General features: G+C 37.9%; 1 protein-coding gene across 2 annotated transcripts in view; it reads left to right on the top strand.

The window, feature by feature from the left end:
• The window catches only part of SPOP (speckle type BTB/POZ protein), a 64,884-nt gene that overhangs the window by 36,646 nt on the left and 1,441 nt on the right, over window positions 1-26,797 (top strand). For both annotated transcript variants that reach the window (XM_063109711.1, XM_063109710.1), the window contains 8 exons: window positions 8,036-8,179; window positions 9,008-9,129; window positions 11,055-11,206; window positions 11,329-11,456; window positions 17,894-18,071; window positions 20,794-20,849; window positions 21,413-21,535; window positions 25,427-25,569. In XM_063109711.1, coding sequence (XP_062965781.1) covers window positions 8,102-8,179; window positions 9,008-9,129; window positions 11,055-11,206; window positions 11,329-11,456; window positions 17,894-18,071; window positions 20,794-20,849; window positions 21,413-21,535; window positions 25,427-25,569 — 980 coding nt within the window. In that variant the 5' untranslated portion in view covers window positions 8,036-8,101. The remainder of the gene's footprint in view (window positions 1-8,035; window positions 8,180-9,007; window positions 9,130-11,054; window positions 11,207-11,328; window positions 11,457-17,893; window positions 18,072-20,793; window positions 20,850-21,412; window positions 21,536-25,426; window positions 25,570-26,797) is intronic.

The following is a 26,797-nucleotide window of genomic DNA, read 5'->3' as shown; positions in this document are numbered from 1 at the left end:
TTTGCCTTTCTAACTTCATTTCTGAAGATGTTTTCTTTTGGAGCTGAGACCCACTTTGAAGTAAAATAGCCCCTTTATAATCAGGTTTGTTTCCTGATTTGGAGTCATTTTGTTCCATTTCAGACATCTCCCAACTGATGGATTTTGAAAGTGATGTTTGGAGAAGCTTAATCTGATGAAACCCATCTGCTTTTTTTTTTTTTTTTTTTTTTTTTTGAAGCAGCTGAAGGAGTTTTTCTTCCTAGCAAGGGTTCCGTAATTCACAATATCATTGCATCACCTGATGGTATCAACCTGGACCTTGTGAAACCTGTACTTGTTGCAGCTGTGATTTATTCTGCTGGATCTTCCATCCAAGTGCAGACAGAGGAACTATTTCCTCTGATGTTATGCGAATGTATTTAGCTCAGTAGTCATTTGTGCCTAAATTAAAAGGCAAAACAAAAACTCAAGAAGTCTTTATAAGGCCTGAGGAGTTGCAGTCCTACAAGGTGGTTGAGTGACATCTGCCCCTTTCCAGGACAAATGTTTGCATTTGGAGCAGAGATGCATTGCATTCTCCCTGGACATATTTTTGGGGTAGAAAATTATGCTAATATGTCTATATCAATAACTCTTACATAATGGATAGTTTTTGGAGGGAAAGGATGATTCTCTAGCCCTTAAACTGGCAGTACATTTTCTGCGCTGATTTTTTGCCAACTGGAAGAGTTACATCCAAAGTGAGAATTATTCCATATTTTAACCTTTGAGCTGGCTGCTAAGACCTCCTTGGGGACAGGGACAGTTTGTAGTTATTTATAACCTGTAAGAAGGGCAGTAAGGCTGTAAACAGCCAGCACACACTGAGGTTTGGGAGTCAGTGGGAGCATTTTGTTGTTATCCAACTGTGTTTAGTGACTTGAGAGTCTTTCATGTACCTTCTTGTTCATCTTCAGCTTGACTTTGGATGAGCCTTGCTAGTGAGGATATTTCTGTAAAACTGTATTTTATAACACTTAGATTGAGGAGAAGGAAAAATAGCCTTTTTAATGTGCTAAAACTTATCTAACCCTCACAATCTTTTCACAATCTGTACTTGCATAAATATCTGTAAACTGGGAAGATCTTAAAGGTACTGATTTATACATATAATACTATACTTGTATCTGAGTTTTCCTTATATACAACAGTTGCAAAAGCAATTTAGTTCTTAATTAGAGAAATATTTGGCTATGCCAGAAATGCGTGTGTTCTACATCTTAGCCTGATATAGGAAAACTTAGTTATGTGCTTAGAAGTGTTTGTAAGATGTGTCTACATGTATATACGTGTTTACCCATGTATATATTTAATGTTAATTATCTTTTCTCCACATGTCAGTTTTAAGGGAATCAAATCCAATGTCAGATATGAAAATTATAGGTCAAATCTAAGTAAATCCTAAGGATCTACCTCGACTTGATTGGGTGGTCAGAGAACACCTCTGAGGATACTATGTTTGATAGGAGAACTAAATGACAAGAAGGAGCCAGATATGAAAAGACCTGAGGGAAGAAAGAGCTTTCCAGGCTGAAAAAAGAGCTCATGTATTCACAGAGTAGAAATAAAGGCCTGAGCTACTGAAAAGGGTAAGTGTTAGGTGAGGTAAAGGAGGTATGCTGAGGCCATAGCAATCAGGACAAGAAGGTCAGTTTTATTCGGATGATGATGGAAGACACTGAAGAATTCCCGTCTTGTCTCTCATATGCATCTGATTTATGTCTTCTCACAACTTGGAAAAATTAATTGTTAAGGCTAATTCCTTTTAAAAATTTTTATTTACTGTTTGAATAGGTAAAATATTTACATGGTTCAGAATTCAAAAGGTACAAAAAAGAATACAATGGAAATTCTTCTTGCTTCTCAGGTACCCGGTTTCCTTCCATGGAAGTAATTGGTGGCCCTAGACTCTTGTGTAGCTATTCAGAGATATTCTATGTATATTAAAACAAATATATTTTTTCTATTACAAAAATAGAAAGAGCTTCCTTGTTCATTTTTTAATAAATGTTTATTATTACATCGTCTATCGGTATCATAATTTATTCAATAAATCCACTGCCGATGGACTTTTAGGTTATTTCCGTTTTTGTGTGTTTAGAAGTAGTGCCACAGTGAAAAGCCTTTTCTATTTGTCATTTTAAATATGTCAGTAGGAATACATTTCTAGAAGTGGAATTGCTGGATCAAAGGGTATGTGCATTTCTTATTCTGATAGACATTGCCCATCACAGAGATTGTAACTATTTATACTCCAACAAGAAATGTTCTTATTACCCTGGGCAAGTGTTATCAAACATTTTGATCTTTGCCAATTCAGTGGGTGAATTAATGTGTGGTTTAATTTGCATTTGTCTCAGTATGAATGAGAGTTGAGCATCTTTCCATATCTCTGAGAACCACTTGTATTTCCATTTCTGTACACCATTGGTTAGTCTTTGCCCATTTTTCTGTTAGCCTGTTGCTTTTTTCTTCTTGATGTGTAGATTTGCTTAATATTGCTAAATCTCTCTATAGGTCAGTGTTGAAGAATTTAGAAAACGAAAACAAAAAAGCAGTCATTTTAAAAATTTTACAAAGCATGAACCTGATAGAAGACATAAGAGAAACCCGTCTTTCCTTTGCCTATCGAGGTCTCTCTTTATTGCCCTTAGTTTCATTTTAAGGAATGTCTGTAAAAAGTACAGTTAGTATTTTGTTAGACTAGATTGAACTGCAAAAAGTTTACTCATAACAAATATTCAAAAGTCACTCAAACCTTGCAACAGAGGAAGTCAGTATGACCTGTAAATAACTGTCCTTAGGGTAATGAAAGAGAAATTACTACCTCCTGGGCTGTATATATATTATTGAGTATACTGTACCACAAAATGCTCCTTTTAGTTCGCATTAGTTTCTCAAAAATGAGTATAGACAACTCTTTTATAATTTTTTTTTTTTATTGTCAACATCTTTTTGGCATCTGCTGTTTTGGAAAATGTACACGTCTCTCAAGTTTAAAATAATTATGACAATGGGATTTTTCTTTACTTGGAAACTGTGCAAGGCTTTAAACCAAAAGAAAAAAAGAAGGGAGAGACAGTCTTTTTAAAAGTTCATAACAAACCATTCTCTGGCAAATAGCTATGTTCCCAGCCATCTAGCACATACATGCTAGATTATGTTGAACCACATAAAATTGCCAATATTCAGCTATTCTTGTCATACAAAAGAACAGTTTCATGGTTCAACCTAATATCTTCAGAATCTTATTCCTATCATTTAAAAACTGACAGATGTAATGTTAACTCATAGATACCATGTATGAGATTCACGCCTACTGTCTTAATAGGTTTGTTTTATTTTTTAATTCTCTAGATGAATAGACTAAATTGGTGATGGAAGAATGCTCTTGGGGAATAAAAGATTTAAAAATAACTGCATAAGCTATCTGTGTAGCACTTTTCAGAGAGTGTTTCAGCCTGGCTCTGTATGATAGCTTACATGCATGGTAAACTATTGGGACATTTTCTTGTATTGTACATTTTCCCTTGTTTTAATTCATCTTCTATCTTGAAAGAATTCTGATTATGTCGGAGTTTGAACTTTAGTTGCCGATTTGTGTTTTCAAAATGGAGGAAATTATAACCACTCTTTCTCCCCTTGCAGAATGAAGATATACTTGATACTGGATGAAAAACTCATTTTTACCAGGGCTGGGATTTGAGGTGTCAGGCTAGGAGTTTGGGGCTTTGTATGTAACTTATCCAAAAGAAGAAATTAATGATTCTCATTACATTGCAAATCTGATATACTCAGCTTTGTTCAAAGGGCTGTTTTAGAGATATGCAACTGGATAAGTGTTTCAGTCATCAAAGTATTTTTACTGAATATTCCCAGTTTCAAACAAGCTGTGCCAGGTGATGAGGGGATAGATACAAAGAACAATTGCAAGCACCATTTAAAGAGCTTAAAGTCTATTGGAGGCAGCAGAAATGTTCATAAGTGAAAAAGAAGGAAGAAAAGAAGAGCGCTGTGTAGGTTCAGTTGAAAGCATTATCTCTGCATCATGACAGCATTAATACATTTATTTTCTTTTTTAGTTCTGTACTCACTCCAAAGTTTAACATTCTAGTTGAAAAATCATGTCATATTGATTTACTTGAATTTGTTGTCAGAAATGGTTAATGACTTCATGATCTCATAACACCTGCTAGGAAGCATTCTGTTAGAGATTGTTATTAGTTGCCAGCTGATACTACCTTCATTGGAATTCAAGCAGTATTATAGATGACAGAGTTATTTTAAAGTATATTTCTTGATGTGACGCAGAAGAGGTCTGTCCTTACAGGTCAGACTTTGATAGAGTGAGCAGGAAAATAAATGGTGATAAATGGTGATACGTAACAGATAGTTCAGCCTCATAGTTGTCAGCATACTAGAAAGTTTGGTAAGCTTTGGAAAATAAATTTCTCATTAGAGATCTTGGACAGTCTTGTCTTAACTTGTTTGAAGGCAGGGACAATGTATTTTGGCTCTAGTTGCCTCCTGCAAAGGTTCTCAAACTATGACCCTCAAATAGATCTCTCTTCTCTAAAATTGTTTTTCTACTGGGCATCTGCAGCAGTTGGCATGAAGTGCAAGAGAGTTCATGGAGCACTAGGCTACTGTGCTGATGAACACTTTGCCCATGGTGCCTGCTATGAGTGAAATTAATTATACTTGTGCTATTCTAGTCAATTTCCCTCCCAGCAGGTTGTGTGGTTAGAGCTCCTCAAAGTCTGAGACTGGGACTCCAGTTCTACTAACTCTTGGGTTGGACATTAAAAAAAATTGAAAGAAAGGTAGTGTTATTTGAAAAAAATAAAAATAAAAAAGACTTGACTGTAAAATAAGTCAGAACCAAAAAAAATGGCCATGACTAAAGTAAGTATGTTTTGTTTTCTGGTTGTTAATAATGGACCAAGTTTCATTAGCAACAATTAAGGCATTAAAATAAACTGGTTTTTAAGATTTGGACTTTTCTTGGTCTTAAAGAATTTGTAAATTGTTAATTGCTAAATATATTTGAAGGTTTTGTTTTTTTTTTTTAACTTCAAAATAAGCTCCAATTAGTATTTTGTAATTGTTCAGTGTAGAGCTGAGCTTGCAACCCACACCTCCAGAGCCAAATTTTATGCTCTTAATTAACGTGTAAAATTCACATCTTCATTGCCACCCTGCCCAAAAGTAGGAATTTTGATATTTCATTCTGGCCAATAATGGTAACTGACAGTAATGGTAACAGATGTGTAAAACTGCCTAAGATATAATTACTTGTTACTGGACAAAGAAACCCAGTTCTGTGAGAATGTGTTTTCCATCATATGCAAGCCTACCTCAGAGGTGATCACAGTAACATTTGTTCTCTTTTCTTGATGTTATCATGGGATCATGCATTGCACAAGCCAGGCAGGCCTAAACGCCACTACAGTGCTTAGTTTGCTAGCTCCAGTGAGATAGCCCACCAAATGTACAAGACTGTTAACTGCATTTGTGATTACTGGACTTCCCAGTAGCCGAGCAGAGAAGGCAAGAGGATCAGTTAGTTCTAAGAGTCATATTGTCCATCCATAGCTAAAAACAAACCAGATGTTCAGGAAAGAAATTTCTCTCTTAGATATTATAAACTATATAATGTGTGATATAATGGAACATATTTTTATACTACTGCTACAGTGTTTAAAAAATAAAGCAGAACAGAACAAGGAATAGTATGTACTCAAATGCCTGTAATCCCTAGCTAACAGATGTTTGTATTGTCATATTTACCTCATATCATCCTTATTTTAAAAGAAACATGAGAGATAAATTTGAAGTTTTATTCTTTTTCCAGTCTCATTCTTCTCTCTTTCTTCCTTCATCAAACTGATACATAGCTTGTCAGTGTTTTACTTCTACTATATGCGTATATTTGTAAATAATATATAAATCTTAAATTTGCATAAATAATGTACTGCACATGTCATTCCAAAACTTGCTTTTTTCAGTAGCACTGTGTTTGATGTTCATGCTATAGATCTAGTTCATTAATTTTAAATTCTGAAATATAGTTTTACATTATATGGAAATAATCCAATTTAGTTATCTGTTCCTCTACTAATGGATTATTAGTTTCTAGTTTTTCACCATTATGAACAGTGCCACATTGAACACCCTTGTCTATGTCTTCTTGTGCCCATGTGTAGAGGTTCTCTAGGGCATTAGTTTTCAAATTGTGATTCTAGGACCAGCATATCAGGATCACCTGGGAACATGTTAGAAATGCAAACTCTTAAAAAGAAAAAAAAAAAAGAAGAAGAAATGCATACTCTTGGGCCCATCCCAAACCGCCGAATCAGAAACTGGGGCGGGATGGGGGGGTGGGCAGCAGTCCGTTTAAGAGGTGATTTTGATGCACTCTAAACTTGAGAACCACTGCTGTAGCACATATATAGTTAAAAGTGGAATTACTAAGTCCTAGGGTACATGTATTTTCAACTTTGCTAGAAATGGCAAAATTTCTATTCAAAATAAGAGTATGCTTACTAATTTATAGTTTCACCAGCAGTGTATGAAAGTTCCCATTTTCTCATACACAGTATGGCTGATTTTTTTTCTTGCTGATTTGATAGGTGTAAAATGTTTACAAGCTATTTTACTTCCTTTTTTGGTGAGCAGTGTTTTTATAGGATAGTTGACCTTTATCGATTTTGTAGGAAAAATTTGTATAACTATTTTTATATATTAATAAAGTTATCCCTTTGTCGTGTATTGCAAGCTTTTTTTTTCTAGTTTGTCTTTTGACTTTATGTTGTTTAAAAATTGTAACCAAATTCACCAGTTTTAAAAATTGTATATCTTTAAGGTATACAACATAATGTTTTGATATGCATATAGATGGTGAAATGATTGCCATAGTCAAGCCAATTAACACATCCATCATTTCCTATAGTTACCTTTTGTGGGGGGGGAGGGTGGGTAAGAGTACCTAAAATCTACTCTCATAGCAAATTTCCATTATATGATACGTTCTCGTGTTGCACATTAGATCTCTAGACTCATTCATCCTACATATCTGCAATTTTGTAACCTTTGGCCTACATCTCTCCCATTCTGCTCCCCCATTCACCAATTTTTTGAATGGCTTTTGTATTTTAAAAAGCCTTGGAGGGGAGAATTTTGAGTTGGATTTGATTTGCTATTGGGACACCCTGTTGAGATGTATAGCAAATATTTGAAAATGGTTTGAGAGGTGAGAGAGAGATTTGGGAAACATTTGTGTAAAGGCAGAAATCTGACACTGTTGGGATGGATGTAATTGCCATAAAGAATTGTAGATTGGGAAAATGAGGATTAAACCATGGGGAGCAACAGTGGAGGAAGAGAATCTAGTAAATGAGAATGAGGAATGATAGACAACAGAGAGGGAGAAGAATCTGGAAAATTGGGTGGTGATGGAGAGTAAGTGGGGAGAGATCCCTAATGCTGCAGAGAAAGGAACACGTCTAAAAAGGGTATAAAAAGTCACCCTTCTAGAGAGCAGCAGCAATGAGTTGAAGAATAGAAGATTATTCTTAATTTGCAGTAAAGTGTAGGAGAACCTGAGGCAAAGTTAGAGGGTAACAAGGTCATTTTGTTCTGAGTGAGTATTCATGCCTCAAGGGAAGAAGCCCGCACTGAGTTGTATGTGCTGTTAACTATGCTGTCTGCTCCTCAGGCAGCCTTTCAATAAATGTACTTTTACATAACTTTTTAGTAAATTCATTTGGTAAAATAATCTTGAGTATTATGCAGAGGATTAAAATAGGGTGATATAATTGTGACTAGGAAACTACTTTAGATTAGGTAATCTCTGCGGTTAACATTTAAATTTGGGATCTGAATGCTAGGGAGCCCTTTGAACGGTAGGGTAAAGCATTCCAGGCAGGAGACAAAGTTTCCAGTCTCCGGAAGGTCAAATAGGAGAGTATACCAATAATCTTATAAAGTCTTCTTGCTTCTTGGGCCTGACCAGGGTGAAGAGAGAACAGAAATCTTTGCCCTCTGACTTTGGAAGTCTCGTTTAACCTTCAAACTGGCGATGTCAAGGGTTCCAAGTCCTCCACCTCCGGCAGAAATGTCGAGTGGCCCTGTAGCCGAGAGCTGGTGCTACACACAGGTACATTCAAGCTTTCACCCTGTCAATCTTGCATCTCAGGAGGTTTTGGTGGACAAAAGGAATAGGATTGCTTTTCTACACTGGGATTTCTCCTTTTCTGGGATTTAACTGCCACATAGCAGATAGGTAACATACTTGTCAGCTTTCCATTCCTTAGTTTTCCACATGGAATTTGAATCCCCTAGTCTAATGTTTTGCACTAGGGGGAATCTTTGAAACCAGTTCCACTTAACATCTCCCTTGATGGAAATGAGTACTGAGTTTCGTCTGTTGAGGAAACTGAGTTTGAGATTTGCAACCCCAGGCAGTGGCATCAACAGAGACTCATTTTAGGTGTGGATTTATCAGCTGCTTTCCCAACTCTCTCTCTCTCTCTCTCTCTCTCTCTCTCTGTGTGTGTGTGTGTGTGTGTGTGTCATTTTAGGTGTGGATTTATCAGCTGCTTTCCCAACTCTGTGTGTGTGTCTGTGTGTGTGTCATTTTAGGTGTGGATTTATTAACTGCTTTCCCAACTCTGTGGATTTATCAGCTGCTTCCGTGTGTGTGTGTGTGTGTGTGTGTGTGTGTGTGTGTGTTTCCTGTCCGTGTTTTTTCTCACTTTCCATCCAGTATTTGTCAAAAGCTGAAAAGCGTTATAAAAGCATGTGGTCAGTGTGAGATTTCTTAAAATTTGGATGAGAGACCTAAGGTGAGAAAAAGCTAAAAATAGTACTGTCTTCCTATCGGGATGATCCAGAGGGATGGAGGGGAAATGATTATATGATCTTCAGCCTGTGTTTTCAGGTTGCCCATTTCCTATTTAATTGCTTCCTGGTTTTCTGTCAACAGATCAAAGTAGTGAAATTCTCCTACATGTGGACCATCAATAACTTCAGCTTTTGCCGGGAGGAAATGGGTGAAGTCATTAAAAGTTCAACCTTTTCATCAGGAGCCAATGATAAACTGAAATGGTGAGGAAGAATACATCTAGCTGTAAAACTTTTTCTAAAAGTTGTTATGCTTGGTTTTATGGAACACCTTGGCCTTAGAATGTAAGTTCCTTGAGGCAGGGCCTTTGTTTTATTCTTACTGTATTTCCCAGTGCCTAGCACAGTTTCCGGCACATAATAGGTGCTCACCAAATATTTGCTGAATTAACTCAATAAGTATATTAGGGATCAGCAAACTGAAGCTATAGGGTAATATAAACAGATAAAGAGGGTCAGTGTTGTAAATGATATCTCTCTATACTTGGTATGTGAGTGGCAAACTAGTGTGACTACTTGGCAAACTAGTGAGTGTCCTAAAAGTGGTGGTGGCTACTCAGCTTCAGCTAACCATAGCTCTGCATTAGTAAGGGCTGACCATTTCCAAATTTTCTGATTTTTCAAGAAAAGCAAAGAATCTAGATTTTAGCATAAAATCTTGACTTTTAAATTGCCTGCTTTTAAATAATAATGGAGATTTATTTGCTTATGTAACTGGATTGACCAGGATGTAGAATGGGTTTGAAGGTAGTTTGATCTAGCAGGCCAGGCGTTAGATTAAGGACCCCATTTCTCTCTGCTCTGGCCCTCTCTCCATGCTGTTGGACATCTCAAGTCTAGCTTCCTTTGTGCTTGAAAGGATGTCTTTCAGTGGCAGTGGGCATAACCCACTACATGCCAACAAAAGTCTTTGAGCTTTCTCTGAACGAACTGTGTGGCCAAGACTATGTCATACATGCACTGATTGGTTTATATGTCTTTGTTCCCTGAACTAATCCTATGGGCAAGGTGAATACTGTCTGAGAGTGGGAGGTCAGTCCCATCCAAACCACGTGTCATCTTGAGGAAGAGGAGCAGACAGTTTAGCATACAACTATATGCCCACTGCAAAGACCAAAACACGTGTCTCTGAACCACCAGTTTTGACCTCTTATAATCCACCGAATAGGTGTTCATTCATTCATTTACTATTAGTTGGCTGTGTACATTTAGCAAGCATTGTACTACTAGGTATTGAGAGAAATGTTTATTCTTAGGCAGTGTATTTAAATCCACATGTTTAGCACAGTTTATAGTAATGTAAATGGCATATGCACTCCCTAGAGAGGCACTGGTTTGGGACACCTGTCTGAGAGAGGTGCCATAATACTGGCAAGGCCTAAGGATACATACGGCCTATGTATTTATGTGGTAGAAGCAGTGTCTGAACCACATTCAATTCAGCTAATGACATTTACAACTTAGTTGAACCTATTAAATTCCATCTGGATTCTGTTTTGATTCATCTGTAACTGATTGGCATCTCTAACTCTATTTAGAAGCCTAGCCTGGAACTCTAACCTGTGTAATGGGAGTTTACTTTTGTCTGTGTTTCCTCCATGTTGCCTCCTTTATTTTAATCTTAGAATATTATTGCCAGATTGATAAGATATCTGTAAAGATACTATTCACATAATTCTCCAGAATACTTTTTCTCTCCCAAAGTGTAATATTGAAGGGTTCATTGGCCTTTTTTTTAATGATTTTTCCATAGTCTCAGCAAAATTAAGGGATGCTTTTCCTGAGATTGAGGATTGGCAAGACTAGGCTCAATTTAAAAATATTTTGGGGGGAACAAAGGTTAGTGATGTGGGAGATTATAAGGAAAATAGTATTGTCAGATTTAGATTTGGGAGATTATAAGGAAAAACATATTGTCAGATTTAGAATGCCCCTTTAATTTTGGCTCAGATTGCTCTAGAAAAATGGTTCCCAGGTAGTCATTGTACTGAATCGTAAACTTCTGGTGTAGGGCCTGGATTTTTTTAAAACATCCTCCCTTGATTCTGATGTTCCACTTCCATCCTGTCAGTTCAGGAGTCTATAAACATGGATGCTTTCAACACATTTTTTTCGCATGTTCTGGGCAGGTGTTTGCGAGTAAACCCAAAAGGGCTAGATGAAGAAAGCAAAGATTACCTGTCACTTTACCTGTTACTGGTCAGCTGTCCAAAGAGTGAAGTTCGGGCAAAATTCAAATTCTCCATCCTGAATGCCAAGGGAGAAGAAACCAAAGCTATGGGTAAATGTTCTCCTCTTTGTTTAACTCTTTACTTTCACATCCAGCAACTTCATATGCTGACAAATTGTGGATTTGATCTGGTTTCTGAGTAACCCTAAATATGACTTTTTTTCCTACCCCAGAGAGTCAACGGGCGTATAGGTTTGTACAAGGCAAAGACTGGGGATTCAAAAAATTCATCCGTAGAGATTTTCTCTTGGATGAGGCCAACGGGCTTCTCCCTGATGACAAGCTTACCCTCTTCTGCGAGGTGAGTCCTTTTACCCTGCTGTGAGACTAGCAATTCCCAGACCTGATGGGTATGGATAGACTTAATTGTATTGTATCAAGGATGTAGAGTGAGAAGAATCCCCAAGAGGAGTGGTGCTATGTGAATGTTATTTATGTGATTGACCGAACTACCTCATGATTTCAATGTTGTTGGGCATTTCAGCTTTCCACTTGTTACTGTCCTTAAAAACAAAGATTGTGTGCTCTCTTGGCATGTGTCAGTTTTGAGTTGCTTGCTTGGGTCAGGATTCTGGCTTTTTCACTGTTAGTTTTTTCAGATAGCATTTGGAAGGACTGTCACCTCAGGCTGAGGAGAATGTCTAGCAACTAAATATGTATATCTGTTCCTTAAATCTGCTGGCATCAGGACCAGCCCATGGCTCACTTGGGAGAGTGTGGTGCTGATAACACCAAGGCCATGGGTTCGGATCCCTATATAGGGATGGCCGGTTGGCTCACTTGAGAGAGTGTGGTGCTGACAACACCAAGTCAAGGGTTCAGATCCCCTTACCGGTCATCTTGGGAAAAAAAAAAAAAAAAAATCTGCTGGCTCCTCCTTGAGGGTGAGGTTCTTGTGTGTTTGACTGTAGATTACTTTCCTTTTCTGCTGTTGGAACTAGACGACTTATCAGGAGCTGAGTGCCTGTGATTTGTCTTGCTTAAGTAATTGTGAAATAGGAAGATGAGAACCATTTTTTCTAGGATGAGGGTGAGTAAAGCTCTCTAACTCATAGTTACCTAGGAGAGTTTAGCTGTAGTCAGCTAGGAGAGTCCTTCTCCCATCAACCACCTAAAAGCCTTTCCCAGGTTTGCAGGAGAAGTCTTGAAGTAAAATTTCCAAACCAAGAGTGAGTTGGAAAGTGGTTTCTTTAATGATTACATATTAATTAGTCATTTCATACTGTTATCAGTACATTTGTAAATACTTACAAGCTCACAGTGTAATAAATGAATAAAATCTCCAGTTACCTGGGATGTTAGTGTTCCTTGCACATTGTATGGTTGGGGAACCACTTCCTGAACAGCACCACTTGATGAGAATAACCACTGTTTCTTCATGGGGGAGGGTGCAGCAAGTTCCCCAGCTGCCAACTTGCTCTGTCAAATAATAGCCTCACACTGTGAGTTAAGGACAGTTCCAAAGGCATATCACCACCTATGTAGAAGGGAAGGGAGTCCCTTAGGAATCTTGCCCTTTTGCCGAAGAGGAGTCTGGCTGCAGTAGCAGGCTTCTGTATTTCAACAGAATAGTTGCTAATGATTAGAAAACTCTGGAGGCATGGTTTATTCAGAAACCACATTGAATACATAAAACGTAGTTTGTATAGTAGCTATTCCTTCTCATTTTTAATTGCTAAGTCAAAGAAGGAAATACTAGAGTGGTAGCATCTATGTAAATCATAAAATGTGGCAGTTGTTTTATGTTTGATGAGTTTAAAATTTGAATTTCATGTAAGTTCACCTAGTAACAGATCACTCTCAGTTGCCTGAGTGAGGAAATGAGAATGATTAGGTGGTTTTGTATGAGGTTAGATGTTATATAAACTGACCATCTGTTTTAATCTCCATTTACTTATCTTAGAGACTTGTATTTCAGAAAAACTTAAAAATAGTGGAAAATTCTAATTTCTGTTGTAAATGAAAGCCAATCTTCAAACTGTTCTCTGAAGAAATGCTTCTTTAAATATCACGTCTGGCATTTTAGGCAATGCCATTACCTTTATTGCAGCATTTTCAAGTCCTCAACAAGTTTAGCCTTTTTTCATATGCTTCCGCCTCTCTCCCCAATCCATTCCAGCTGCTCCAACCCCTGTACTGATGTTCTTGATTTGGAAACCAATTGGCCTGCCCTCATTTGGCAATCTCTTATCCTGTGGTTGAGTCTGAGGCTGAGTTCCAGCTCTTTCTCTCTCCCTTCACTTCCCCATATGAAATTCTCTTAGGAGAAATCCTGTGGTTAAGTTTAGATTTGCCTTACTGACTTAGAAGGGAAGTGAGATGACACTTTGGAAATGAGGAGATGTTGAACAGGGAAACGTCTGCTGAGTTCTGCTGATGCCATTGGTTTCTTACCATCAAACCAGGTGTGCCATCTGTTCCTCTCACACTTCTCTGTTGGCTACAGGTGCTGAGTGTTGCTTCTCGTACTTATGCTTGTGCCTAGTGAGACTTGTTTCTGTTCCAAGGCGCTCTGTGGAGTTAGTAGCATTCAGCATTGCAAGACAGTTGCGTGGGAGTGTGTATTGGATGTGTAGGTTTTAAAAATGTCTGCAGCTCATCTTAGTTCTTTTTTTTTTTTTTTTTTTTTTGTCGTTTTTTCGTGACCGGCACTCAGCCAGTGAGTGCACCGGTCAGTCCTATATAGGATCCGAACCCGCGGCGGGAGCGTCGCCGCGCTGCCAGCGCAGCACTCTACCAAGTGCGCCACGGGCTCGGCCCAGCTCATCTTAGTTCTTATCACTTTTCATAGCTAGATCATTTTTGGTACAAATTCTATCCCCTTGACCTGTTGTTTCCCTTCTAACAATGGAATATTCATAAACGAGTTTAATTCATATTAATATTTTATTATTGGTTTGATTAGTATTTTCTTATTATTTACAGGCTTTTATGAAGTTGATATCCACATAGAAATTTAAGTTTTGTGTGTTTTTTTTTTTAAGCCTATAGCACCTGATATTTCCAGGTGGTCTCGCATTTAAGTACTAACCAGGCCTGACCCTGCTTAGTTCTGAGATCAGACAAGATTGGGTGTGTTCAGGGTGGTGTGGCTATAGACAAAAATCTTGGTTATAGGTACCCCACTGGGCTTCATTCTTTACTAAGCCCCAGGCACTTCTGTCCTATCCTCATGCAAGAAGTACAGTGGTGTTATGGATTTTTTTGGTACTCCTCGAGGCCACAAGAAGGAATCCTAAGGTGAAAGACTGAGAATCACACATTTGTGTGTTTGGCCTTTATTTCAGTGGTATTACTGTTATTGAAGGTTAAATGAAATTAGATTGCAAACTCTGAAAATGCCAAATGGGTGATCTTGTTTATAATGTGCCCCACTGGGTTCACTTTCAATTCTCAGTGATGTTTTTGTCTGACTAATAGGAAATGTGGCAATTCTTCCATAAGTTGATACTGCTTAGTTAACTTATTTGGAAGCATTTTCAAAGCGTTTCCTGAATTGTCCCTTATCACAGTCCTTTGAGCTATGTTAGTTCTGTTTTCTTCATTTCATGGTGCAGGGGTAAAAAGCAGTGCCTAGGGAGGTCAGGTAATTTTTCCTAGCATTACACTAAGTGGAGCTGAACACTATTAACCAAGAAAGCTTGGGCTCTCCCAAGTTCTCCTGACAGGGAGTGTTTACTCTAGTAATGAGAGAGACACATGAAAGTGTGTTTAAGTTACACTTTTAGTTTTCTCTTTAACAATTTGGTCCAGAGAAAACGTTCATGAAATGTTTCAGTTTCCATTGACCCTTCTCTCCAGTTATTTATATTGAAAATAAATAACTGTTAGCAATAAAGATGCATGTATTCCACTTTTGTTGTATATGCCTTTGACAGATAGATGATCCCAGTGCCTCTTTGTGATGTTGCAATTAAAGTTGAAATATGAAACGTGAAATATCCATCCTTCCCTTCTCAAACATAGAATATCCCTTCATATCCTGGGAATATATATTTTTGCCAAATGTTACTAAGTGGGGCTGTTCATTTTTTACTTTTTACTTTTTTATTAATGGATTACTTGGATTTATTAGTTCTACTGTATTATTAGTTCAGTGTTTGGTTTTTCTTGACCTACAAAAATGGTGATTTATATGTAACATCATTGAAGGTTTTAAAGCAAGATAATGTAGTAAACCTGCCACCCAACCTAAGAATATCACCAGTAACTTGGAACTAACCTGTATATGCTTCTCCCCCATATTTGAGACTTGTCTCCTTACTCAGAGGATGGTACATAGCTATTTTGAATTTTATGTTATTCATCCCCCTGTTTATTATTTGTATGCCTGAATAATATATTGTTTAGTTCTGCTTGTTTTTGAGCTTTATAAAAATGGCGCCAGACTATATGTAGTCATCTAGGAGTTGCTTTTTTCATATTACGTTTCCAAAATTTATATTGTGGATGTAACTGTAGTTCATTCATTTTTAGTGCTATATAATAGTCTGTTGTGTGAATGTGCAATTTTTTCATTCTCTTGTTGATGAGTATTTATATTATTGCTAGTCTTTTGCTATTAGAAATAGTGCTGCTGCTAAAACAATTTGTATGCAATGTCTTTTTTTTCTTGATAGTTTTAATTATATAGAAGTTAAAAAAATGTATTTCCATGGGTTTTATTTTGACTTTATGTATAGATGAATGTACAAGAATTGGCACAATCTTTAATCTTTTATGAAATTTTCTCTTTTAAAGAACTGACTTTAAAAGATGGACCCTTTTACAACTTGAAATTTTGGGGATTATACAGCCTTCTTAAGACATTTTCATGCAGTCATTTTTAAGATGACAAATGTCACAGTCACGTCATCTTCACAGCTGCAATTCTGAATGAGTCTCCATAGTCAGCTTTATAGGCATTTAAAAAAATCTTTAGTTTTTCTCAAAATGGTCTCATTTTAGCATCATCATTTGCAGAGGAAAACAATCTCTTTCTAAGTTAAAAGTTTGGGCTCTGAAGACTCATTTGTGAATGCCATTTAAAATTTATTTTTAATTAAGCATATCTAACGATGGTAAGAGGTGCCAGACATTCAGAGCTCTGGAGACTCCAGGCATCTATATATATGCAGACAAGCCTGGCTCTGACAGTAAAGGTACATTTTCCTTCCTGCTATGTTCCTGTCTGTGTCCAGAAAGAGGAATTATCCCAGTGAGAGGTGTCACAGTCTTTGGGCCCCACTTATTGCCAAGCATGCATCTCACTAGCAGAAGGTCCACTGGTAACCATAGTTTGATTATGTGATATTCAGCTTAACTCTTGCCAATTCATTTTACCAGTCTACTAAATTGCCATCAAGTGTTAATGACTTTGGGTTCCTGTCAACCTGGTTTAATTCAAGCTAGTATCCCAGTGCCAGAAGCATTCTCCATTCCCTTCATTGGCCATCCCAGGAGGTTCCTGCCTTTCCCTATGAGGAAGGTGGATTTAATTGGTCCTTTCCTTTTTTTTTTTTTAATCAGTGTCTTGGAGCTATAACTTCTACTTTTGGTGTTAATGTTATATCAAAGAAGTGAGGGTGTTAATATGAGAAAGTGGCTGAACCAAATTAGAGATCTTACAGAGGACAAGAGAGAATCTCTATATGGTGGTTTGTGCTGGGTCCTGGGCTATTAAAATAATGTTATAATGTGGCTCTGATAAATATGCTACTAATGCTAAGTGCATTATTCATAATTGATTAGCTTGGCTGCTTCATTGCTCAAGACCATAACAGCTAGTTTTAAACAAATAAATAAATTTCTTGACCTGGTAATAAATATCTCACTACTGTACAGAAGGGACTACAGGTCATTTGGATGGGGCATTAACTTTGCCTTTGGGTTTATGACTGCATTTAAGGAATGACTTGCATCTTGAAGGTTAAAAGAAATCTGAGTCATTAAAGATGTTCCTAAGCTGTCTTTCTCATCTGACTCTTAGGAATAGCCAGAGTGGGGAGCTAATTCTAAAGATTTGTGAGTTCTGCTTTGATTTTAAATTTTCTAACTGTATGTGATATAGGAGATGAAACATAACAATGCTTGTTAGGCAGTTGACTGAGCTGCAGGGTCTTTTCAGTTTGGTAAATAACATTTATTTCATAATGTTATGTAATTTATAAATCCTTGTATTTGGTGCCCTAACAAATTTCTGAGTTTCACTGACCCATCTAGAAGTTAGCTTGGTTCTTATCTAGGTTGAACAGTTAATTCATTCAACTGGTTAACATGCTGGAAGTTGAATCCCTCTATAAACCTATTGTCATCATTCTGTTCTAAATCTGTAAGTGCATACATAGCTGCAGCCAGCCATCTCATATGTCATTGTCACAAATGACTAAGTAAGGGCATAAAAGTTGTGGGATACCCACCCAGTTATCACTACCAGAAAGGTCTTCCAAGCCCAGTCCTTACTGGTAGTGTCATAATCATTAAACTACCTATAGGGGTTCTTTGTATGTAACTTTTTGCTTAAGGCAAGATAAGATAAATACTTGAGGTTTAATATTTGTTTCTGACACTTTTCCCCCTTGATCCAGAAGATAAAGCCTTGATTTGTGAAGGTGGTTTCAAGAGAATATTAGTCATATTATTTAGTCACATTAGTATCTGAAAGTTCCAGAGCAATGAGGTAAAAGTCATCTCTCTGCCTGCTGGGAAGAAAATTCTTGGTAACAAAAGCTTTGGTTTGTGTTTACTTGTATTTCACAGGTGAGTGTGGTGCAAGATTCTGTCAACATTTCTGGCCAGAATACCATGAATATGGTGAAGGTTCCTGAGTGCCGATTGGCAGATGAGCTAGGAGGACTATGGGAGAATTCCCGGTTCACAGACTGCTGCTTGTGTGTTGCTGGCCAGGAATTCCAGGCACACAAAGCTATCTTAGCAGGTTGGTATTTATTCATGGGAGCTTCATAGTTTTGGTGAAACAAGGAAAAACAGTGGCTGGCGTAATCACTTTTTGAACAACTTTAAACTTTTTGAACTCAGCTGTAAAAAAAACCCTGCAACTAAATGTATTTTTACATTGTGATGACATTCGTTCTCATAACTAAAAAGGCTCCTCTCCTTAAAAGTCGTATTTTCTGTTTTTCTTCTCTGTAGTGGACTTAGGCCACTGCTTTCAAAGAATGGATGATGATGTGCAAAGGTACTGAATGCCTTTGCATCTAGAGAGTGGATGTCAGAACACTAGTTAAAAGCATGTGTCAGCCTCTAGACAGGGGCTTAGGATATAATAGACAGGATTCTGGACCCAGGACTAAATACCATCTAGCTAAGTCCCCAGCCGTGGAGGGCTCAGCCCTTTTTTCAATATAAACACACTGGAAGAATGAGACTCTTGCCACTGACATGGGGGGTCTTGCTCAAATAGGCCCTTGGTCTTTAAGACCAGAAAGACTGACATAGAAGAGGATCTGATGGGGGAAGATTGACTTCACCTCACATGAAAGGGTAGTGGTCACCCCCAAACTTCTCTTCAGACCGTAAGACCTAAGTGGAGATCACATGAACCTTCAATCAACACACCTCTTACCAACACTCTCAGCTCTATCACCTTCCTATTCCCTCTCTCAACTAGGTGTTAATGACTTGAGGAAGTCATTAACTCTTAGGTTAGTGTCTCCGTGTTCAGCTAGGCCCGCAACACTGCCAGTGAATCTTTCTACACATAAATAGTTCCCTTTCTTTTTCTCAGCGATAGATATTTCAGACCTTAATCTCTCTCCTTTAACTTCTTCCAACTCCTAAAAGATGACCTTGCCTACTTCTTCCAAGAGAAAATCGAGGCCCTTTTGTAGGAACTCCCTCAACTCTTGCCTCTCACCTCTTTTGTGTCCTCAGTGGAGGAGGTGTTCTTCCTCATGTACAGACTTTTTCCTACTTCTGCTCTGTTTCATATTCCATCCTGCCTTCACAGAAACCTTACTCCACCAGTCGTACCCTGCCATCTGGTATTTTTACCATCTCTCTTTCTCTTATTGCCTATTCACCCTCAGCCTGTAAATAGGCTCAAGCTTCTCCCTCTCATTATTCTCTCTTTTTTTTCCAGAGCTAAGTTGCTTGAGTTAGCATATTCACTCTCTACTTTTTTCTGCCCATTTATCCTCAGTTCACCTCCATGCTCCAGAAGCAGTTTTCCAAAGTTGCATGACCCGTTAGTCCCTAAATTTGAGGGACTTATTAGCTCATATATTATTTGACTCCTCCCTCCTGGTTTTTTCCTAGTTCTCTGGCTCCTTCTAAAGTGTGGCCTCCCTCCCTCTTCATCACCCATCCCTTTCAACACTGGTGAGCCCCAAGTCTGCTTCGGTTCTGTTTTTACTCTACATGTTTTCCCTGGGTGATCTCATTTATTCCCATCACATCAGCCGCGGTCTATCTACTGATGACCTTCTAAGACATATCTGCTACTTCGGACCCTTCCCTCTTTATTAAAAGCACCAGTTTAGTCTTTAACTTCTGTAATATATGACAGTACTTTTAAAAGTTCATGGAAAAATGCGATTAAAGGATAATGTGAATCTTTCCATCAACTTTTTGAAGACCCCTCATATTTACTTAGTACCTTAGTCTGAACCTTTCTGAGATATGAACGATGAGAATTAACATTCTTTAGGTAAAGGTTAAAAAATCAAGGTTTAGAGGGTTAAGTGATTTGCCCAAGAGTATGCGGTTAGAAAATGGCACAGCTAAAATACATAAACTATAGGCCAAAAGTTCCAGTTTCCTGTTAACTCAAAGCCCTACTACGTACATGGAAATCTGTTTCTCTACTCTTAGGCAGTTGTTGGTAGTCTCAACTTTGACCAAAATCCTTGACTTACTTGACGTGAAAAAATTTGAGTTCATTTTATTACTTTTCATGATGCTCATTAAACTAGAATGAGCATAGGTTCAAGCACTGTTTCTCAGCCTTTTTTCATTATCCACACCCCTAATGAGAAAAACGTAAATTTAAATTCTCTCTAGTGAGAGAAATTAAATACTAAGGAAGAAGATTTTATCAGGTAGGGCTGAGCTTGGAAGGACCACAAACCACTATAATATGTAGGTTTTTTTGGTCTGTGAGGCAACATTATCTCTGTTCAGAGTGCATAGCTTGGCAGAACAGACTATCTGCCATAAATGAGCATGTACTTCATCTGGTTAGTGGATGCCATTGAGCCCAGTCCTTGATCTTGTTGCTCTGTGGTCCTGGAGGTAGAGAAAATATGGTGTCATTGTTCCAGGCAGAAACCCAGGTATTAGGACACCCTGGTTTGACCATGAGGGACCTTCCATTTGAACCCCCAATTCTACAGAGAGAATATAGCATTGTCATCCAACATAGGTGACTTGAGTAATTTCCTTAAAACACAAATGGTTGGAGTAGAGCTAATAAGAAATTATTTTGAAAGTAGTGGGTTTTTTCCCCCTTTATGTATTATAATATTTACTCATTGCTATAAAAACATGAAGAAAAGAATTTTATAATTCTGGTGTAATTTGAGGCTGAGACCCTTTCCTGTAGCAGTGGAATGGGAAAGAAAATGATCTCTTTATCATAACTGGGAAGAACCAAGAGATCTCAATGTGATAACCTTATCTGTTTCCCTTTCACTTTGTAGCTCGTTCTCCAGTTTTTAGTGCCATGTTTGAACATGAAATGGAGGAGAGCAAAAAGGTATGTAACGTAAGGGAAATATGTCTTTTTAGCCAGATGACTAGACTCAGATGATTTCCCAGTTTGGCAGCAGATTTATTTTCCAAATTATTATTTTTTTCTTACTGTGTTATTAAAATGGAATACAATTCCCTGAACACAGACACCTTCTGAGAGTAGAGAGAAGGGGTCTGGAAGTATTCTAGGTAATTCAGATTCACTCAGGCCCCAGGCATATCATCCAAACAAATGGATGAAGGTATTAGATATGTTTCTTCTCAGAAAGCTCAGGAAAAGAAAGGTGAAAAATCAAAGGTACGGCTGTTTTGCTGTCATATTTAAGAAAACAAAGATGGTACATATGATAAGAAAATACTATTGTGATCAAATAGGCCAAAGAGAAATTTTCCGTTTGTTAGGTTTTATCAGCACCGCACTCTACCGAGTGAGCCACGGGCCGGCCTTCCGTTTGTTAGGTTTTAAATGATACAAACATCTCTCCTCACTAGAGCTTAAAAGCATGAAAATAGTTTAGGAATTTTGGTCTGTTGGAATGTTTCTCATTTTCAGTTTTTCTGGTGTAGAATCGGGTTGAAATCAATGATGTGGAGCCTGAAGTTTTTAAGGAAATGATGTGCTTCATTTACACCGGGAAGGCTCCTAACCTTGACAAAATGGCTGATGATTTGCTGGCAGCTGCTGACAAGGTGAGATAAAAATAGAATAATAATCACAGGGCTAGGAGTTATTGTGATGTCTTGAGTTTCATGAATGGGCCTTTGTGGTGCATTGTGGGTAAAGTGAGCATATATTCTAGTTTGGTTTATATGTATTATTCCAACACAATTATTAATAGCACCCTTTTTATTCTCAAAAGTGTCCTGCTTTGAATGGTAAACTGTATGGTTATCCTAACTATGGAAAAGAAAGAGAAGTTTGATGTTTACCTCTCTTCCACGTCTCAAATTTAACCACAGTAATAGTAAAGATTCAGATAATACTAACATTTGGGTTGTGCTTTATAATTTGCAAAATGTTTTTGAGTTTATTAACTTATTTAAACTTTGTCAATAAGAGAATAATCTTTTACCTAGTGTCCTGGTTAGCATTTTCAACTTTTACCTAAGTAGTTATTGAAATATTCTGTATTTCTTCGAAATTATAAGATGATTAATAGCTCTTCGAGAAGAAAGAGACACTACTACAGTAAATGCATACTTTGTAAGACTCATTTCAATTTGAGAAATGTTAAAGTGTGAAAATAAAAATGTGGATTTTATAATCAAAGAAATATGGTGATTACCTAAAACAGCAGGTCAGTGATTCCTAATATAAGGTGAAGTATCTGATGTTAGGTTGAGGGTAAAGCGTTTATGAAACACTGAGTTTAACCAAGTCAAATAGTTACTATTTTACTACAAGGTCTCTCAGAACCTGTAGCACGTTAATGTGTACTGTAAGTTTTCTAAAAGGGAATGTGATAGTCAGCACTTTTCTAATTTAGTTAACTCTGGAATCCTTTTCCTCAAGGATTGCCTCTGAGGATTAGTGGTTCCCAAAACACATGTTGGGATACTAACATTCATTATATAGGTACATCAGAGAGCGCTTGGGAGCCTGCCCACCCAGGCCCTGTGGTCTGTGGAAACATGACCTGCAGGCAAGGAGTGAAAAGATTGGTATTTGCCCTGTGGAAACTCTTCTTGTGTTGGAGTGCAGGGTTGTGAGAAATGTTAAAAGGGCTTAAGCTCTGGCAGCAGTAGACCCTGTAAGAAAGAAAGTTCTCTGCTAGAAGTGCCCCTCTTCCTGCTGTGATGCTGCAACACCCATCTGAAGGAAAATTGGGCTCCGGCTAAGGGCACCAGAGCCCTTCCAGGATTTGCTCATGGGGATAGTCTCCTACATCCCTTTGCACCTGAGAGCAGAGGAAAAGTGCCTGTGTTTACAGTGAAGGTTTTATCTTTATTGATCAGCTTTCTGGAGTTTTGTCGAGGTTGGAACATGTAAACTCAATCAGTGCTACTGATGAAGAAGATTGGAATAATAACCATATCCTTCTTATCACCTTTTAAGACTTTATTAATACAGTTAAGCAACATGAAATTCCATACCATTCCAACCTACCTCAGTTCTGACCAGGGGAAACTTGGTTTCAGTGGAGACAGTAAGAAAATATTCCCTGCAAGCTCTGGGAGAGTAGAAGACAGTCCAGTGCCTGCTTTTATAAAGTTCCTATGATGCTGCCTGACCTGCCATCTGATTTTCAGTGAAGTGGTCACTTGTGCTCGTACACATCAGATATTTATCCCCCCCATCTCCTAGATCTCATAAAGGTGAATAGTATTACAAGGCCCACTTTTTAGACAGAAATATTAAACCTCACAGTTGTAAATCTTCAGAGCCACTTTAAACTTCTTTGTCCCTGGATTTTCATTCTTAATATTCAACCAGAGAATCTACTGGTAACCTACTGTAAGTTCATACCACATGGGGATCAGCCTGAATTGCCATTGCAGGGATGGTATTTTCAGTACAATGTGTTAACTTACATTTTTTTTTTTTTTTTTTTTAAGGTGATTGGTAAGGGGATCTTAACCCTTGACTTGGTGGTGTCAGCACCATGCTCTCCCAAGTGAGCCATAGGCCAGCCCTTAACTTACATTTTTAAAAGATAAAGCATTTCAGGCCGGCCCGTGGCTCACTCAGGAGAGTGTGGTGCTGATAACACCAAGGCGACGGGTTCGGATCCCATATAGGGATGGCCAGTTAGCTCACTGGGTTAAGTCAAGGGTTAAGATCTCCTTACCGGTCATCTTTTTTTTAAAAAAAAAAAAAAAAAAGAAAGGCATTTGAATCACAGCAGTGCTTTAAATTTATGAATGAGAAGTAACTGAAGGGTGCATTTCCAAATTCCATTCAAAATTTTCCATTAGACAGTCTTTGCTCTAAGCCCATGTGAAAGAAAACATTTTTACCTTTACACCTCCTTGTGAGTTTTAGGAAAACAGAATAAGAAATCTTTCATGGAAAGAACTAAACATCTAGAATTTACCCAAGAGGCTGAAACAGCTTCTTCTGGCTTTTTCAGTCTCCTGGGGACATGTATAATTAGACCAAAAACAAAACAAAACACTTCGGCCATGCTGGGGAGACACAGTTTCAATCTCTCGGGTAAGTATTGCCATTAGGCAGGTTTTTCAGAAGCATAATTAAGAAAAAAACTTTGTCCCCCAAGGGACAAGAATGGCTACTTTTGTCTAATTATGCAGTAGGGATCAGAGCTATTCACAGTAAAAGTCCTTTTAAATGAACGTATTGAGAAAGGATAACAGGAGTAGCCCGTGCAGCACTGTATAAAGACTGATCATTTACTCAACCTTTTCCAGCCTTTTAAAACAAAAACAGCAACCTCATTTCTTGCCTGTGTACTGTCATTCCTGTTTTCTGTGGAAACTGTTTTCTAGTTACTCAAATGCAAAAAATTAAAGCTGCACCAAAACCAATAAAACACTATTTTTCGCTGCAGGAGATCACAGTGCCAGCAGATATGCCTCCTCACCCAGAATTCATAACAATAAAATTGTCCTGGTTTGATTGCCATGATTCAGCCTGGAGGGGCATTGTGTCATTGAGTTCTGAGGCCCTCAAGATGCGACCTATAAGGAGACTGTGGATAGCCTTAAAGAAAACCAGTCTCCTGTGAATTGATTAATGACATTTTATTTTCTGCCTCCTTTTATTTCCTTTCTCTTTCTTATCCCTGAAGTTCCTGAGTAAGTTCATAATCTCATATTAGAGAGCAAATAGTAGAGTTGCATCAAAACCAATCAACCGAATCAAATGTGCCCAGCATTAACCTAGACCTTCCATTTCCGGAACATTTATGCCCTTTACTTGGAATATAGGAGTTTTTAAATTGAAACTAGTTCCAAGGTCTCTGCTGCTTTATCCTTTTACCCTGAGAATCTTAACCTAAACTCCAATAAAATAAGACTCCATTTGTCCTTTTCTATTTAAAAGGAGGCCTTTGGTTGACCCTCATTCCGTAACAACTAGTGGCAGAGATACTGGTGAAAGTCACCACAGGGCTCCTTTTCACAGCCTGATGGGTCAGTTGGGATATCCTGCCACACTAGTGACAATGCTTAAGTAGATCGGACTGTGTTTTACCCTAGTCTGGCTCTAAATAAAAGGATTGCAGAAATTTTAAATGTAATTTCTCTGTTGACTTGAAGCAGACTATCATCTCATTGTTAGGGCAAGAAGTGATAGTTGAAAGAAGATTTTAATCATATTCAGGAGATAGAGCAAACTTTAGAATGCAGGTCTACTGTGTAATTGCCATTTTTCTAATAAGTAGATCTTAGAACTTGAATGGCAACTGCCCAAGTTATTTTAGTTGTCTTCATTTCAAGCTTAAACACCTAACTTTCAGAGTATGGTTATGTTTTATAATTGCAGTAAAATATCTTTTCATGGTCTGTGCAGTTCTGTTCAGGTATCTAGTTATATGATGGTACAGCTAAAGAAAACAATTTCAGTAGTGATCAGCCCAGAGCTATTGCTGCTCTAATGACAGCAGTGCTTGTGTTTTACAGTATGCCCTGGAGCGTTTAAAGGTCATGTGTGAGGATGCCCTCTGCAGTAACCTCTCTGTGGAGAACGCCGCAGAAATTCTCATCCTGGCTGACCTCCACAGCGCAGATCAGTTGAAAACTCAGGCAGTGGATTTCATCAACTAGTGAGTTGGCATCTTCAAAGTTCTTCTTTAAGAATAGTTGGATAGCTAAAGAAATGAGAAAGACTTTGAATTAGTGAGTAAAACAGGCTAGTAGCTTTATTAACCTTTTTGTAGTAAGTATAGAGTTTTCATCTTTCCCTTCAGCTTGACAGTATGGAAAATGGTTTTGCTTTCACAGTTTGAATCCTGCTGGTGAGTGAAATGTTTTACTTCCTCATAGTGATTGGAATTGATGAAAATGATAACTTGCTAGCCTGAAATAGCTGTGTGCCTCAAATGATAGCATCTTTACTTTACAATCACTGTCTTAATAAAAGACAGATTTCTGAGAGAATATGAAGGTACTACAAAAAGTTCATGGAAAGATTCATATTATCATTTAATTTTATTTTTCCGTGAACTTTTTGAAGTACCTTATAGAAGTATGTTTATTATGAGTTAGTAAAATGTTATCTAATGGTCTGTTGTGGAATGGGAAAAAGAGAAGGGATGATCAATAGCTGGGATAGTTTAAATACTGTCTTGAGAAAGAAATGTTCATTCCACTAGATCTGTTCCTTCATCCTAAGTGACAAATGACCTGGCCATATTACTTTCTGAAATAATTTGAAGGGACCAAGGTGAGTGGTGACTACAACCCATCTTCTTAGTGGGGCCTGCTCTGCTCCCTTTCCTGATAGGGAGCAAAAGTTGGGGAAAACCCAAGGAGGAGAAGCAGACTTTATAAAGCCTCCACAACAGCAGTTCTGGGGTAAGACAAGTCTAAAATGTTCCAGGTAGATGAGTGAACAGTATTCAACACAGAAAATGCCTAAAGATAGGAAGTACTGTCCTCTGGGTCTAGTCCTAAGATTGTTTCTAAAGAGTTACCAGTTGAGGCAGAAGAGGGAGGGAAAGGACTAGTAAATGTTAGTTCTCTTGAGTGCTCACACTTATGTGCTTCACACTTACTTGGTGCTTTTTAGATACTAACTCAACCATTGAATGAAGTGTAGTTATTACCCCTCTTTTTTGATAATCAAATAGGCCCCAGGCTATGATCTGCTGTGTGGTTACAAGACTAGTAAATGACAATGCCAGGTGGAAGCTCAGAGCTCTCTGACCGAGGGAACCCTTGCTCTTTCTCTTTAAGAGCATCACCAGTGTATATAAAGAACACTGACAATATTGAAAAGAGCCTGAGGCGTATTACATTTTTGTTTTTGAGAGTATAGTGGCTCAAAGTCCC

The sequence above is a fragment of the Cynocephalus volans genome, chromosome 10, assembly GCF_027409185.1.
Source record: "Cynocephalus volans isolate mCynVol1 chromosome 10, mCynVol1.pri, whole genome shotgun sequence".
NCBI classification, from domain to species: Eukaryota; Metazoa; Chordata; class Mammalia; order Dermoptera; family Cynocephalidae; genus Cynocephalus; species Cynocephalus volans.
Note: the sequence above shows the minus strand (reverse complement) of the source record. Positions and strands in the feature narration are given on the sequence as shown.